The sequence below is a fragment of the Scatophagus argus genome, chromosome 19 (genome assembly GCF_020382885.2).
Source record: "Scatophagus argus isolate fScaArg1 chromosome 19, fScaArg1.pri, whole genome shotgun sequence".
NCBI classification, from domain to species: domain Eukaryota; kingdom Metazoa; phylum Chordata; class Actinopteri; family Scatophagidae; genus Scatophagus; species Scatophagus argus.
Window position 1 is genome coordinate 21,350,395 of NC_058511.1, and position 17,225 is coordinate 21,367,619.

At 39.6% G+C, this 17,225-nt stretch overlaps 1 protein-coding gene across 3 annotated transcripts; it reads right to left on the bottom strand.

Moving 5' to 3' along the window:
- Window positions 1-1,890: 1,890 nt before the first annotated feature.
- gopc (golgi-associated PDZ and coiled-coil motif containing) lies at window positions 1,891-17,016 on the bottom strand. 3 transcript variants are annotated; one of them, XM_046373078.1, is made up of 10 exons: window positions 16,869-17,009; window positions 16,432-16,765; window positions 14,040-14,204; window positions 9,977-10,000; window positions 7,902-8,077; window positions 6,629-6,794; window positions 6,453-6,548; window positions 5,316-5,480; window positions 5,068-5,233; window positions 1,891-4,176 (listed from the first exon to the last, which is right to left on the bottom strand). In XM_046373078.1, exons 2-10 carry the CDS (start codon window positions 16,690-16,692, stop codon window positions 4,058-4,060), a joined length of 1,338 nt encoding a protein of 445 aa, XP_046229034.1. In that variant the 5' UTR covers window positions 16,693-16,765; window positions 16,869-17,009; the 3' UTR covers window positions 1,891-4,057. The 3 variants fall into 3 exon arrangements, with proteins under 3 accessions (XP_046229034.1, XP_046229035.1, XP_046229036.1); XM_046373079.1 differs by having other exon boundaries at window positions 16,903-16,918; XM_046373080.1 differs by lacking the exon at window positions 9,977-10,000 and having other exon boundaries at window positions 16,432-17,016.
- Between the last annotated feature and the right edge of the window lie 209 nt (window positions 17,017-17,225).

Genomic DNA, 17,225 nt, shown 5'->3' on the forward strand with positions numbered 1-17,225 from the left:
GATACAGACTGACAAAATGGTGATGGCGAACCAGCTGGACATTATGATGGTCGACAAATAACAGAAAAAGGCAGTGGTGATAGATGTAGCAATCCCAAGCAACAGCAAGAAGAAGAAACATGGGAAGCTTGAAAAATGCCAAGGGCTGAAAGAAGAATGAAATTCCCTCTCTCTGTACAGTTAAGTACATGAGCAAAGTGAAGACTTTCAGCTTCAATTCAAGGGGTTGGACAAAGGTTTGGCATTAACAATTTAGGAATGATGTGCACTGGTAGGAATCAGATTTAGTTATCAAAGGTAATCATTAATAGTGATAAAATTATTGACAAATAATTTTAATTAATCATTACCTAATTTCCCCTCAGGGATGAATAAAGTCATCTATCTATCTATCGGGCAGCATCCTGTTACCAGCGACTAATAACCAAACTTGGAAAGCTGTCTCAATCTGGTATTCACTGAGAAGTGTCAATACCTGAGAGATATTAACAGTAGTCAAGTGAACAGTGAAGGACTGAATCCGAGCACTACAGCCATCAGAATCCAGCAGTTATCAAGTAGGTGTGTGTGTGTGTAGGAGAGAGAGAGAGAGAGAGAGAGCAAAGATGGTAGACAAGGTCATGTGAGTGACGTCTCACAGAGCTCAATATGGCCAGCTCAACCATGAGGGTTTGAAAAAAGAGACTGGGAAACAAAAAGGGGGGGGGGGGCAGCGTTTTAGCATGTGTCCAACAAAGAGCTGGAGCAAACCTGAGTTGTGTTACCATGTGATCCCTATACTCAGGTGATTGTAGGTGTCTAAGGTGTGCGTAGGCGGGTCAGTAAGAAAAGAAAAGGAGCAAGGAGGAGCCTAATTATCACCAAGGTGCAATAAACTGGCTTATTTTATGGTAACAAGGCAGGTGAACGGTCATTCGGCAGGCTTGACACCAGTCCTTCAACTGGTAAAATATCAGTTTATTGGCTGGTGGCAATAGGCTCAACAAGAAAACAACTCAAGCATTTTAAACATTCAATAAACAAAGGACACAACTAAGCACAGTTAACAACAATGATTAAAGTGAATGCTATAAATGTTACACAGGATAACACAGGACACAGTGATCCTATAGCAACAACACAGTCAACAAACTTCAGTCTATTGAGTTTTTGTTTCTCAGTTTAGTGTTAGTGATTTTCTGTTTTCTAAGCCTAGCTTCAGTCTAGAGAGTTTTTGTTTCTTAGTTTAGTGTAGGTTTTTTCCTCTGTGAAGAGTGATTTTCAGTTTGTTCTTTTTGAATAAAGACTTTGAGAGTCGTGCGTTTGTGTTCTGGTCCATAGTTCAGTCATGGCAGGTACAAGTTAATCTTGGTTTCATCAGTCCAAATAATCTTATTCCAGAATTGTGTAGGATTTTTAGGCATTTTCTGGCTCATCTGGCATTTCTTTTCTTGAATGTTACAAGTGGTTTGCACTTCGTTGTGAAACCACTGTACTTACATTCATGAAGCTGTCTCTTGAGTCAAGAGTGGCTAGAATTGGGGTTCAGGATGCAAATGATCATGTCTTCTGTGTCATCTGCTTCTATTTATTTATCCAAAGCCTATTTACATGAAGGATGTTCCCACACATTTATTTTAAAACATTTCATTGGGAAACAAAATCATTTCATATTGTTCCTTATATCCCTGACTGAATCACATCCTGGATCACTGTCGGAGAGCATCCAGGCATCTGCCCATCCATACAAACAATTGTTACACTGCCCTTCAATGCCCTTTTTAGTGACGTTTTCACATCACCTTTGGTCAAGGTGCATCCAGATTTAGACTCCATGGTGCTCATCCCCAGCCTCGCTTGTTTGCAGTTGCACTGAAAACATTTTTTTTAAAAAAAGGACTCCACAGGTACTGCAAATTAAACAAATTAGAACCAAACTTTATTTGAATGATAAACAAACTGCTTAACTCGAATACATTACCAATAAAGATGCACATCATCTTGGGAGTTTAGAGACACAAAGGAAACAGAATAAAAAAAGGCAAGTAAAGTGACACATGAATGCTGTAAGGTCATGACATCATGGCATATTAAGGATTCTCTGTACTCTTGTTCCTTTGGGTCAGAACCCTAGCTGCTTCTTTCAGTGGTGAAAACAGATACAAGAGCTAGGCACAATAATGTATTAACTGATTATCTTTGCATTGGTGTGGGCCTGTCTAATAGACAAGTTGATTCAAATCTCTGCCCAGTTTGGTGTCGTTTGTTGTATTATACTGGGACATGAACATGAACATGACTGAACGTGTACACTATAATCTAATGTTAGACAATAAAAAAGAACAAAATACAGTATACGGCAATACACAGCTAAGAAAGACCCCACATTATGTTTTCAATTATATGATATCATACCAATGTTATTGTGCCCACCCCTGTACATTCAACATACAGTGCCAAGCCAAAATATTTTAGCAATGAAACAAGGTTAAAAATGTACGGCAGGATTTTTTTTAAGTATTCACACTTAAGAAGTCCAGTGGCTAGAATTTAGTGGGACGTAGTGGTCAGGTTGCAGATTGCAACGAACTGAACACCCCTCATGTCATCCTCCTCTACAGTGGCTGCTAACAACATGGCAAGCTTTAACTAGAGCAAGTTTTGTTTTGTCTGGTCTAAGCTACAGTAGAAACATGGCAGTAAAACATAGTGATCTCCGTGTAAGAGAACCCGCTCCCTCTGTTCTTACTTAAAACTTATCCATTCTGCCTAAAAAAGACATATGGCATAGTCATTGTTTGACTGTTATGCTGAATGCTGATTGTGAAATGCTTTATGACTTGACACGGACCAGTTGCCCATACCATTAATAACAGTAATTTAGAAATACTACTAGGACGAGGAAGTAAATGGTAAATTGACTATTTATATAGTACTGTTCTACTCTACAGACTACTCAGAGCGCTTTACATCAGGAACATCCCTTGTGCTCTGAGAAATTAAAGAAGGCCGCTGTTTCGGACAGGATAAGGAGGTGCCTTTGGAGCGGTACTCAACAAACATTGAAATGGCCTTAAAATGTTGACTTCAAAGAAAGAAATTGCTTGGGTGGGATGCAGATTCTGCAATCTGTTTCACAGCTACAGGTGCAATCACCTCAGGCTAAATTACTTCACCTGAAAGCCCTCTGCTACACAGTTCTACTATGAATAACGGTAACAGTATACTAAAAAAGTACTACCTCTTAGGGGTAGAGAGTTAGCATGTTTAGCGCAAGAAGCAACTCTTTAAGTACTTTGAAAGTGTTCATCATGGACATCTGCAAAGAAATGTCCTTTCAATGTTTAGTATGTTCATGCAGCTGTTAAAATATTTAGATCATGGATACATAATTCAACTGACTATATACACTTATCAGCCCTGCTTAGGTTTTAAAAGTGCACTGGCAGCAGCAAGCAAGATTTTACAGGGTTTTTCAATTGATATCAAAAAGTCATGTTATGTGAAACAATATGAATGGTCTTGGTTTTGCTCACCACAGTGATCATTTATATCTCAGGAGGTTGTTAATTAATTTATTTCTTCTGTAAAACAATCATTAAAATATTTTTTCATTCATTCATTTTGAGATATTTTTCTGTCCTGACCAAGGGTCACTGTAACACAAGATGTATATTTTGTCATAGTGAAAAACCAGATTAATAACTATACAAACAGAAGCCCCTGAAAGAAATATTCAATGATGAGTAACCTCTCCTTCCCTGGTGTCACTGTGTCTTCATAACAGCCTGGTGACATCTACTTCATTCCCACATACAACGGTATTTTAATAAAATATACAAAAAAAGTTTGTTCAGAGTCACTCCGTCCTATACATATCTTACACATCAGGCGCCTTCAAACATGTATTTTTAGCCCAAATCACTGTCAAATGCCCAGACTAAGTGCCTTAATCCCACCACCCAGTACACCCATGCCTCTCAGCTTTACATAGCCTTCTTGCATTCAGTTCTATGACAGGGATTTTGTCACCAACACATTTGTTATCTCTCCTAAATCTAGTGGCTTGGCTCAGCCTTTAGGAGGAGCAGTCAGTCTCACGAGGATTTGAAAGGGTTTCATGTGAAGGTGTCTCACTGGAGATCCCAGTATCCCCTCCATTCTCTGGCCCATTGCTCAGTGACATCTTCTCCAGAGCTGCAGAGAGGACACACAGTTAGAAAGCATCACTCAGAAGAACATCTGCTGACGGTCAACTGTTCAGGCTGGCAGCATATGTAAATCATTTGGTAACCACAGTAACAGTATGAAGGGAGCTCAAGTTTTCCTGAAAATCAGGCAGACCTGCTGTGCCTGTGCTTCATTAAGTCTATTAAAAATGTGTTACAATAATACTGCTGTACAAGATGCCTGAAGTTTTTGTATGATTATTTGCAGTCTTATAACACCAATACTGTTTAAAATTATTTATTTCTTTGTGACAGCACAGAAAATAAATACACAGAAGAAACACATCAGAACTTTTCTTACATAGTACCATGACGACGCAGGATGATAAACACCAAACAGTTACCTGCCACTGACTAAGTCTTTTCAAGTAAAAACTATTAATTCACACCGTCTAGTTAAATGGTGCAGATGTCCATGTTACTCACTTTGCACTTTGACAGTTACAGGTCTTCCACACAGTAGTTTCAGGAATTAGTGAAGGAGCTGAAGGCGTTGAAGCACAGGTACAAACTGTAGCAGGTGAAAATCTAATTTTGCCTACCTCTCCAATAATCTAGAATAATTACCATAAGACACTTACATGGAGGCAAGTCAAAAATAATAATAAGAAACAGAAAAACAGCTGAAAAGGAAGAGACAGTGCAGTTTCTGTCCTCACAGAAAATTCAGTATTTTTCAACCTGGATGTTCTTCTAAAAGTGGACATTCTGACTATAAGTTATACGTGCTTTGTACTTGCTACCTCTGCTGTAAAGATTCAGCAATCACAAACTCAAACACAAAGTGCATTGCAAGCAACACAATCTCAAACATTTAAACCCTTTCAGATGCTGTGAGCATCTTGTTTGGAAAACGTACCCTGCAGTGATGCTGAGCTGTTACTGGGTGGCGCTGTGCTGCTGTCTTCCAGTTCATCAAGGTAGAGGCGGTAGTGATGGCCATTATCATCTTCGTACTCCACATTCTCATCATCGCTGTCCACCTCTGGAGCCACATACACTACCTCAAACTCGATCTGTCCCCGCTAACACACACACATCAAAAATAAGCATTTTGACAAAAACAGTGTGGTGTAGTGTGCTCATATCTGTACATGTATGTGTTACCTGCTGAGATAAAATGGTCACAGCCTCCTTGTGTTTTGCATCTCGCAAATTGATACTGTTGACAGCAAGGATGGCGTCTCCGACATGCAGCCCTCCACATCTGTCTGCAGGTTGACTTGGATGGATCTCAGAAATCAAAATGGGAACACCATGCTCCTTCCCACCCTGATGACAACAGACAAACAAGTTAACTCAAATCTTATCTTGATGCCGTTTTATGGTGATGTCACAAAACTTCAAGTCATGTGACATGTATTGACCAGCTAATAGTACAGCCTCAGTGCCAACTCTTCTGTTTATGGTTACTATCCCTCACACCCAAATTGAGCAGCTTAAAGGAACAGGTAAGTACTCTGCTCTGTACCCTGACTAGTATTTTTGCATACATGATCAGCAAATGCTGCAGCTGCCAAGAAATGCAGAGGTTTTGTACTCTGAATGGGCAAGCCACGTCGTGCTACTTCCAAACCTACTAACCACATGTACCATACACCACAAGCTGCAGCTAAATAGTGTGCCATGGATTAAAATAGAAATGCTTAGTAATTTGACACAGTTAAAACAAGCTAAATAATTATAATTAATTACAAATATATAATGTCATTTATTTGTCAAGACCAGTTAATCAAACTTTAAAGCTCATATTGCTAGTATGTCACTTCTTTTTTTGTTGATATGTTTATCCACAACCAATGAAGAGGAACCACCATCCTTCTTCATGCTGCTACCATAATGTGTGCACTGCAAAATGTGATAATGCAAAGTAGGATAGGCTCCTGGATCAACATCCTGCACTGCAATCAACCAATCACATTCCTTGGGCATCATCAGTGTGATGTGCCTATTGCTTTAGGTATATACTGAACTAGAGAATAAAGACATGATGTTAAAACATACATTCAGGTTTGCTGAGGATTTAGTTTATTTGTACTAAATTTGATTTGGAAAACTTAGTTTAACTAGTAAGAAGCAATTTAAGCTGCACTGGAGGAGTCGATTCTCTTCATTTCCAGATTTTCAAGCACATTGGGTTATCCAAATCCATAGCATGGCATCCAAATGCATGGTCTTGTTGACTGCTTCAACTAGATCACAGGTTATATTTCAAGAAAAAAAAGAGCTGCAGCTGTAGCTTACTGTAATGGAGATTCCAAGCCCCTCATGATCATCTTTGACAAGAACCACCTTTCTGATAGGGCCAACTCCCTGGGTTTTCTTCAGCATGTCTGGGTTCTGTAATTACATTAACGTCTTCAGTCTTCGAAGCACAAAAAACCTATCACAGTTTTACCTGCTATAGTTCTGACACTCACGTGGCCAACAGGGGAAGGAAGAGGTTTCTTGGAATCATTGCGACCTCTACATGCTCTAATGACAGTCTTATGACGGTGTAGGTGAATTTCTGCCTCCAGTTGGTTCCACAACTTGTCATGTGCTGGTCCTTTCATGTCCCGGCCCAATAACTGGATTTGTTGCACCCTGGAGGCCAATCAAAGAAACTGTCAATTCAAATCTCAGGCAGTCCTTCTCATCTTTCATTTTCTTTATTTTCTATCCAGAAAAATCCATCAAATAGAAAATATTCTTTTGTTCAAGAATATGGCTCCTTTTTGGTCAAGAAGTTTGGCATGAGTTCCTAATCATTTAATGAGGTATTCTGTGGATGTACCTAAATTAGAATAGTTTAAGTTGACTTTGATTCGCCTAGCACATGGGGTCTGTCCACATTTACTTGATGTAGTTATGTGCTTTTTCTACAGATCAGTGTCCAACATTAGTTATGTGTTTTCATCAATAAAATTATGACAAATATTATCAATGGCACCTCATTACAATACAGTCCAGAGCAGGCACCTCAGACTAGCCTTCATATCTGAACCAGTTATTAAAAGGCTTGTTTGCATGTTGGAGGGACAAAGACAGATAATGTCTCAAACTACAAACTAACCAGGGGTCTTATTTATACAAATGTGAACAATCTAAAGTGTATGTGTTAACAAAAGTCAAAAACGTTGTGCATCAAAAAATAATGAGATTTATACAACCACTGTTTATAAGGTGGGTCACTAATTAATGGTTGTTATTAACTGAAATTAAATGTGTGAGAAAAAAATGAGGTATTATTACACAATTTACCATTGCTCCATCTGCATTACTAGTTTTTCCTATCTCCAAAATGGTGCTATGGGTCAGTGTTAATGTACAGGTGCGCACATTTTCCTGTCTCCTCTTTGTTTTCATAAACCCCAACTTCTGCATGGTGGTGTGTGCCTCATTCAGGTCTTGTGCATACACAACAGTTTTATATGGGACTCTAGATCTTTTAAACAGCCCAGATCAGTGTGTGTACTGACAGGCTGTGAAGGTGGTGACTAACTTGGCAGGAGGACTATATTGCCAACAAACAATCCCACTCTTACTGAGCTCAACCTGCATGTTTATTTATTTATTTTCTTCTGATATTAAGTACAAATGCAGTTACGTATGTGATAGCTCCCATGATCTCAAAAAATATCATCAGTTATAATATCATGTCTTCTGAGCAAACCCTCAAGTTCAACCTAAAAACTGTTGGGAGTTCCTTACCTGCCAGCCAGTTCCTTGTCTAAGTATTTGGCAGCCAGTCTGGCTCCATACACCTCAGCCTGCAGTACTGCCATGTGCCTCCGGAGGGCCTCATTTTCTTTCTTATATATCCTCACTTCCGCCTCCAGCCTGGCCTCTGCTAATTTCTCCTTCTTCCTGGCCTCCAGCTCCTGCTCCTAGAACAAGCAAATCACATGTGAACACCACAAACAACACCATAACATGAGTGAAAACCATGTTTAAATTCCTGTCATTCAAATACAGTACTACTGAGCTATAATTAATTTAAATCACTATATATATAGAATATGCAAATAAGCATACATTTTAATCTTATCAATAGGTATATTGAGTAACACACACACACACTGGCTTTGCTATCTAGACAGCTAAGAGGTGAAAAATTACACCAGTCTGTTAAACATACCCCCACATCAAAGCACACACATATATTTTTCATATGATGAGCACTCAGTAACAGTGATATCTGCAGTAAGCTCTGAGCACTTTTTCATTACATTATGTTAAATATTGTTACAATATTGAACTTTTTAACGGCTAAGTCACAATTTATTTGCCACACATCATCAACTGGACAACCCTGTCTGACTGCCTACTTTTTATCCTCAGGAGCCTCCCCAGAAGTCCTTAAAAACCATTAGTGAGATACCAACATTTATATGCAAGAATGTGGCTTTGAGAGAAAGTCTTAAGGACAATGACAGACTAAAGCAACACTATAAAATTTAAAGCTACACCACAATCTCAAAACACATAATGCAGTTGTAGAACTATACTAAAGGGAAAGACATTTGTTTCTCTCTGTCCTTACATTCATTTTCAATATGCCAGCCTGGTAAGAACATTTCTTGTATTATAGATATAAACAGCACACTAAAATAAGGTGAGCAACACATATTTTATTGAGATGCTGGTATGTCATATATCAGATCAGAATCAGAATCAGAATTCCTTTATTTATCCCTGAAGGGAAATTCTTGAATAATGGCAGTATATATCATACTGTATCTCATCTTTAATAAGATTTTCTAACAAAAACACAAGTTTTTATATACGTGTATGTGTATATGTGCATCAGATGCAGGGATCTTGGAAAAGCAAAACTACTACTACTAACTAATTCTGTATACTGTAGCCTTTTGTCCTTTTATCAACTGCATAACTTGTTCTATAATTACTGTAATCTGTGAGCAACATTTCCAATGTTTTTTTTTTTTAGCATAATTTAGCTGTTATTTGATACCATATATATTATTTCAGAAGTCATCATGTAATTTATCCATCCACTGAGTATAAGTTTAAGTTTTATACGTTTTCTGCTGTTGGGCAACTGACCAAAGCTGGGGTTTAGAATTAACACTATGAAGCAGTTGCAGGTATGGGCCTGCTTAGCAGTTGAACTAATCTGCATGTACCAAATTGGTCAGATCATAAAACAATATTTTTTATCTTTTAAATTACATGGCATGGCAAAAGGCATGGGTCATAACATATTCAAGCTCTGGATAGCCAAAGCCATGCTGCGTCACAGCGTCAGTGCAGTCAAGATGGACAGCTGACATGGAGAGATCACATTATGACTGTCTGATCTAGATAAAGGAAGCATGTACATGTATGGGTGATCTAATCACATTTTTGGCACCACAATAGGCTACTCTACTGTCCAAAATTACAAATAAAGTGAAGACAAAGATAATGCAAAAAACACCTCAAGGCACTTTCTCTTATGGCAAACGAGCGAACTGATCAATAAATTCCTGCCGAAAATTGCCAGGGACAAATTTTATTCCCAATCCAACTGAGTGACGGGACATGCTCATTAAGCAAGCCTAAATGTGCATTTGAGTACTGCTGGCAAGTAGCAGAAAATCATGGACAACTGAATTCTCATTGATGCTATTAATTAGGAAGACAGCTCTAATTCATGTTCCAGTCCTTTCTACTCCCTGTTTTTAAACAGCACCAAATCACTAATCAAATAAACTGTAGCAATGCAATCCATGCTCAATCCAAACCAACTTTAAAAATCAGATTTTCTGCATACAAAAACTTACCATCTCTTCCAATGTTGGTGGAGGCTTTAGGGGAAAAGGGTCAGAGGAAGAAAAGAAAGAAGTCAATTAGAGAAATTCTAATTTCAGCCAACAGTTATTATGAGTAAGTTAACCAACACAAGTGGCAGATATTGGAAAGCTATATGCACAGGACTGAAAAGGAAAATTGAAAGTAGTGGAAGCAATAGGAAAGCAGGAGTAGGGACCAACCTACACCTGCCCCATAATTTATATACTTTATATGTCACTTTCTTATGCCTGAGTTTTCTTCTGACTTCCCTGAGTCATTTCATTGGCTGTATTTTGGGCTATGACCACTGTCACATGCTTTTAAAAGTGAACAACAGTACTTGCTGTTACTAAGCACATCATGGAAACTGAAAATGCTGATGATTTATGTTCACGACCCATGCAGTGTAAACAAAGTGCAGTCTAAGCACTAGGCCTGTCTAAACTAAATAATCTTCCATGGATACCCAACAATTGCCCACTAGCTTGTTATGTATTAATACTAATTGTTCAACATCATTTCAGTTAGTTGCAGACACATACATGGTATCTGGATTTGTTGTGTTGCACAGTGAGTTGGGAAACACGGGTCATGTTTTTTCATGTCATGAAACAGGGCTTGCTGTGCAGAATGAACCCAAATACATTTGCAGAGGGGAGGTGCCATAAGATCAGTTGCTGCTTATTCGGTGTGAGGCTCTCCCATGGACGAAAACTCACGAAAATTGGCAAACTTGTCAGGATCGGCAAAAATTGTGATCTGATACGGGTTCTAGACACGGGCCTCAAAAACTGGCTCAATAGTGCCCCCTGAAATTTTTCATTCAAAAAGAATTTGCATGGTGCACGGAAAGTCAGCCATTTTTTCAAGGTTCAAGATTCAAAACCTTTATTGTCACTGAACAGTTGCCTGTACAATGAAATTAGACAATTGGATTTTCTGAAAAAACTGACATAAATCGGGCATCTTACACTTTTTCAAACTCCTTGAAAAAGGATAAAGGGGGTTGATCCTGGCCCAAACTTTAGACATATGATCACCCTTAGACCCTGAGTATACGTATATGATATTTGTTGAGAGTCACCGCACCACCTAATGGCAACAAGAAATAGCACTGTATACTTTGCATTACTACATTTAAGAGACTGGCCAGAACCACATAAAATTTGGTCAATAAAGTCTGAAGACCTTGATGATGCAACAGAATGAAGACAATGATGTTCCATCAAACATCAAACACACTTCCTGTCGTTTGATGAAACAATATTTGATGGCAAAAGATCCATGCAATATGGCAGGCACATGTAACTCCCAGAGAGGTCATGACAGTCTCTTGGTGTCACAGCCTAAACTCAACAAAATTAACATTCAAATCTTTATGGTTTTTGGACCATTTTAAATGGTCACATTTTAACAAACTCGTCCTGGGGGATTAATCCAATCAGCTTCAGATTTGGTGGGCTTGTATAAAAGACTCTGACAATGAAAAGTTATCAAAGGTTTCTGCAGAACTTGAAAGGAGTGGCCATGGCGTAACGGCAAAGTTTGATGTTTCTGCATCAGTCTAAGAGTTACTTGCATGCAAATATCCAGTTATTCTCATAGAGCCACCTGCTGGCAAAAGGAAATTATATTTTTACTATTATCCATCCATCCATCTTCTTCCGCTTTATCTGGGACCGGGTCGCGGGGGCAGCAGCTTGAGCAGGGATACCCAGACTTCCCTCTCCCCAGACACTTCCTCCAGCTCTTCCGGGTGGACCCCAAGGCGTTCCCAGGCCAGCTGAGTGACATAGTCCCTCCAGCGTGTCCTGGGCCTCCTCCCGGTGGGGCATGCCCGGAACACCTCCCCAGGAAGGCGTCCAGGGGGCATTCGAAACAAATGCCCGAGCCACCTCAACTGGCTCCTTTCGATGTGGAGGAGCAGCGGCTTTACTCCGAGCTCCTCCCGGGTGGCAGAGCTCCTCACCCTATCCCTAAGGGAGCGCCCCGCCACCCTGCGAAGAAAGCTCATCTCAGCCGCTTGTATCCGAGATCTCGTTCTTTCAGTCATGACCCAAAGGTTCATGGCCATAGGTGAGGGTAGGAACGTAGATTGACTGGTAAATTGAGAGTTTCACCTTGCAACTCAGCTCTCTCTTCACCACGACGGGCCGGTACAACGACCGCATTACTCCTGTCGCTGCACCAATCCGCCTGTCAATCTCACGCTCCCATCTTCCCTCACTCGTGAACAAGACCCCGAGATACTTAAACTCCTCCGCTTGAGGCAGGAACTCTCCTCCAACCTGAAGGGGACAGACCACCTTTTTCCGGTCGAGAACCATGGCCTCGGATTTAGAGGTGCTGATTCTCATCCCAGCTGCTTCGCACTCGGCTGCCCAGCGCACGCTATTATATTATTATTATTATTATTATTATTATTATTATTATATTTTTTTACTATGTGTACTGTTTGCCTGTAAATAACCAGGTACACCTCAAAGACAATCAGGAAACCCAGAAGAGCTTCATGATGACTTTTCATGACATGGTGTTGCCACAGCATCGCTGCAAATTTCCAAGCATCTCCATAAAACAGGTTTAGGTAAACCCTATACACATTGTCCAATCTGCACGAAACTTAGGTGTTGGGTGTTAGGTGTTGCATTAGAGTGTCAATCTGAAAAAACCCATGAGCCATTTTTCAATTATACTCACATCGCCACCTGCTGGCAACAGGTCATGATGGCCTGCCACTTTAAAATTTGTTTTATTTCTTTTTTCATCTAGTGCAACAGCAACTATGAGCAAAGTGCAAGAAGTGCACCTTCAGTCACAAGGCGGTATCAAATGACATGCACGAGTGAGTTCCTCTCCTCAGGAGGTTTTCAGTCAAGAGGTGAGACTTGTCTCAGATAGCACAACATGACAGCAAATTAACAATGCTAACATTAGCAATCATGGCAACAAGCAATCTTTATTATAATAATAAAGAAAACTGCAACGCTGACTCAGATTCCGAACTTTTCCACTTCACCATAACAGCTCATTATTTTGTTAAGATGAAATTTTATTCATTTCATTAAGATGAAATAACGGATGACCACTCATATGTCAGCACTAACACTTATAGTGGCTATAGCAAAGATTTTCAGCTTTAAAAAGGGTGTAAATAATAAATCACATCTTAATTCTATTTGGGATCTTGGGGCATCAGGAGACTTGGATTACATTAGACAAGCTTTATGAAGCCTTATTATGCTTTATTTCTTTTTTTTCAGCTTCTTCAGTTGTCTAGGAGAATGCTGCAACACTTACTGTTAAGCTCCAGAGATATTTAGCGGTATTGGGTATTTTTGGATGACGTGTTCCTTTAAACAGCACCTACACATCACACTTAAGCCAATATGGATGCCTCACAGACCCCAGAACACTGCCCTTACTCCTGGAGTATGATGATAATTCAGGCAAGTGTACACCTACACCATGAGATGAATATAAGTGCATGATTTTTGATCCTTTTAACTGGCCACAAAAACAAACAACCAACTATGTCAAATGTGTTCATCTTATATTTCCTTTAACTTTACTGAGCATTCAGTGACTGAGTGGTTAAAAAGCATACACATACACACAATCTTCCTTCCAAAAATTTTGAATGTTTATAATCTGTAGAGCTTAAATTTATTTTGCTACTATTTGTATTTTTTTCATTGATTAACCTAATAATTCGTTTTTTGGATTACTCAATCTAATGACTAATTTATTGATTCAACAGATTCATTGTGGATCCGACTGAGCCATAAATGCGGATTTGCTACTTTAACTGTGGAATAATTAATGTTTGTTCAAGTTCCTCACTTCCAACCACTTTGGAATTGGTCATAACTATGGTGAGACATGCGTCAGTAAGCTTACCATCTATACAAAATAATTGGTCTTAGTGTGTGGATGAAAATGGCCACTATACTCGATTTACCTACTACAATTTCATCAAGTGTTCCGGAGCTCACCTAAAATCCTTTATACAATTGTTTCACTAAGAGGACAACTTCTCCTCCTCCTACCTACCAGTCTGTTTTTGATGGAGTCAGAATCCTCAGCCTGGCCTTGCTTGGCATGAAGCTGCAGTTGGAGGGCATGAAGCTGCAGGAGCTGGTCATGGACCTCCCTTTCTACCACAGTCCGTTCAGCCTTAGCCTCAGTCAACTCAGAGCGCAGGTCCACCAGCTGAGCCTGGAATTGAGGGGAAGAGACACCAGAGGCAAATATGTCAGGTCAGATTCAACACTGTGCTGATTTCAAAGAGTACAGAACAATGGCAGCAGGATCCCTTCATGAGGCCTCCCACAAGGACCATATCTTGAAATGGAGTACCACTCTGATGTGAAAAGGCCAATTTCATAGTTATCATAAATTCCCAGTAGCATACTCAGATGAGAGCTTGAACAAACACTGGACACTTACCACAAACCAAGCCACTGTCAGTATCCTTTCCTTAGCATCTGTCACTGGGTGTATGAGTTTAGAAACAGTGTCTCCATCACATAGTTTGTCAAAAGAGGACTGACAGCTTTCCTGTTCCTTCTCCTTACAGTTTAAGAATGCGTTGATAGGTATTTCCATGACTGCTGTGTGAGCTAGCTAATAACCTAAACAATGTTTCATTCAGTCATTCATTCAGTGAAAAAAAGAATTTGCCACAAAAAACAGAGGTGAGATTTTATTATTTCTCTTGCCCCTCAGTGTAATGTTTAAGTTTATGCTTGTCCCCTACAGTACACATTTAAATGACATATTTTGCATTGAAATCCCATGTCTTCCTAGTCAAACAATGTCTCTTATAAAGTACACAATATTTTGTTTAATCCTAGGTGATCTTGTGCTTAATTTCAACCGTTTTCTGAGTTTAGTTGGCTAATCAGAGAAATTTATTGTTAGAAACATTCCTAGTTGTTAAAGGCTCTGTGTGTAGGTTTTGGATAAATGTATTGGCACAAATGGAGCATAATATTCATAATTATGTTTTCAGTGAGGTTTAATCACACGACTGACTGCCTGTTTGTAGATAAAAAGGACACAATCCAAGTTAACTGACAGAGTAAGCATGTCAGCAGAATGTATGCCTAACTGAGGTGTGTCCAATAATGACTAGCTAGCTAGCTAGCAAGCAGTCAACTATGTATTTATAGCTCAATGACAGCTGCCACCAATATGGTGTTATCTTTAAGTATATTGCTATGGTACTAGTTACCAGCTCTAAACAGCCCCTGGAGAGGAGAGTGGTATGCAGCAGCAGAACACCAGTTACATGTGATTTTCATAACAGTGGTAATATAACCACCATGCCGTACTACTAAGAATGGGCATATAGTTTTAACACTAAAGTGTAAGTGGCACACAATCAGTACATATCAGTGGACCAGTGAATGTGCCTGCGTAGCACAATACAGAACCTACCGTTTCAAAATTACACACAATGACAGCCAGCGATGAAGGTGTACAACAAAACTGTCTCAAGTAAATGTAATTATTTTATCTGACACGAGAACACACGTAAAATATAGCAATGGCTTTCACATTTTCAATTTTAATTAAAAAATCGCCAGTATGTTAAGTCTGTTTCTCTGCTATTGTTGATCACATGGAACCTAATGTTAATTATTATGCTGACAATAGTTAAATCTGTAGCATGTTGCAACAGACCACTGCCAGACCACCATAATGTCATTCAGGGTGCTTTTACACTTGGTCCCTTTCAGCCATCTAAAAGGGCTAGTCAACATTTTTTGCGCATATGTAAACACAGCAAACGAACCCAGACACCCTGCGGAACATTGAGAAAACTCTGCTTCGGAGCCTCAGACACAGAGCACACACCTAGCATACAGTTTCTGTGAAACATAAACCTTAAAAATAAAAAAATATAAAGAGAGACCTACAAAATATTAAGCAGTTGGTGTTAATGTTACAGCTAATCGATGTACAGATGATACTCTTCTTGCCCTTCCCATCACACTCCTCCTCCACACACCAAAACAGTAGAAGAGTGCTGAAACTGAAAATCACTAACATTGAAAAAATACTGACAGCATTAAACATAAACTGTCACTTCAAACAGAAAAGAAAAATGTATAAGATTGTCAATGAAAAGCACATAATACAAAAACAACAAAATAATACATACAAAATAGACTACAGTATGTAACATGGCCTTCCTCTATATAGTCTTGTCCATAGCCACTGATGTCCATCTCCGTACGGTGAGTTCGCTACACATAATTCAGCCATAAAGCGAAGAGTGAGAGTACCAATTTTCCAGTGCCGCTGGAACAAGAGTGTAATGTTTATATTCACCGCAATCACTTTTCGATCTCGGGAGGGGAGTCTGAATGATAACAACCGCCCCTTAATACATGCAGCTTTTTAGTGTGACATTTACCGTGTTGCAACCGTTACTAACCTCTAGTTTGTGGTTGAGTTGAAAAACCGTTTGGGTTTTGTGACAGAGCTGAGCAAAACAAGAGCTTAAACTGGTCATCTTCTGCCGACCCTCATACGTAATATCGACTTGATCTGGGTCGATTTCACCGAGCAGCAGATCTACGTCCACGAAGGCCTTATCAAACTCTTTCTCCAGCACTTCTAGCCAGCGAAACATAGAGATACCAGAGCCAAGGCCCGAGCTCTGGCCTGTCGGGGAGCACCCAGACGAAGAGGACATAGCTGGATCACAGCAGAGCTCTGAAATCGACGTTAGCTTACTGGCTAATGATGGCGAGTAACGTCAATTAATCCTGTGAAATAACAAAACAGAAATAACGTTGAAACTCTGTTACTGCATTCATTAACTTATCAGCTTAGCAGACAGAAGTCTGACAAATTTCGCTTTCAGATTACTGTGAAAAACACTATTCGACCAGGAAGTCCCCACATCAGCCTGACGATTTCATCTGTGAGGCAACTACTACAGTCTGCAGTGAAAAGCAGTGGATAGCAGAGACTGCAGTCAAGTCAGCCGCTCGCCCCTCCCCCTCCCACGTTCTTCTTCTTCTTCTTCTTCTTCTTCTACTACTACTACTTCTTCTTTTTAACAGCTGGCGGTGCTTAACGTTGAAAGTCCATTACCGCCACCTTCTATGCTAGAGTGTAGGAAAGGCTGTTGGATCAGAATCAGAATTCCTTTATTTATCTTATAATTCTTCCTTCTTACAGACATTGTAATTTTCCTGACTAAGAAAATAAAAAGATAGGAAA

What these genes read in the sequence shown, in the direction of transcription:
- gopc (XM_046373078.1), bottom strand. Translation starts at nt 16,692, where the DNA reads ATGTCCTCTTCGTCTGGGTGCTCCCCGACAGGCCAGAGCTCGGGCCTT. An exon ending in GACAAGGAACTGGCTGGCAG is followed by an intron (nt 6,795 to 7,901) that starts GTAAGGAACTCC and finishes ATTGGCCTCCAG; the next exon opens with GGTGCAACAAATCCAGTTAT. An exon ending in GGCTTGGAATCTCCATTACA is followed by an intron (nt 5,481 to 6,452) that starts GTAAGCTACAGC and finishes TGTTGTCATCAG; the next exon opens with GGTGGGAAGGAGCATGGTGT.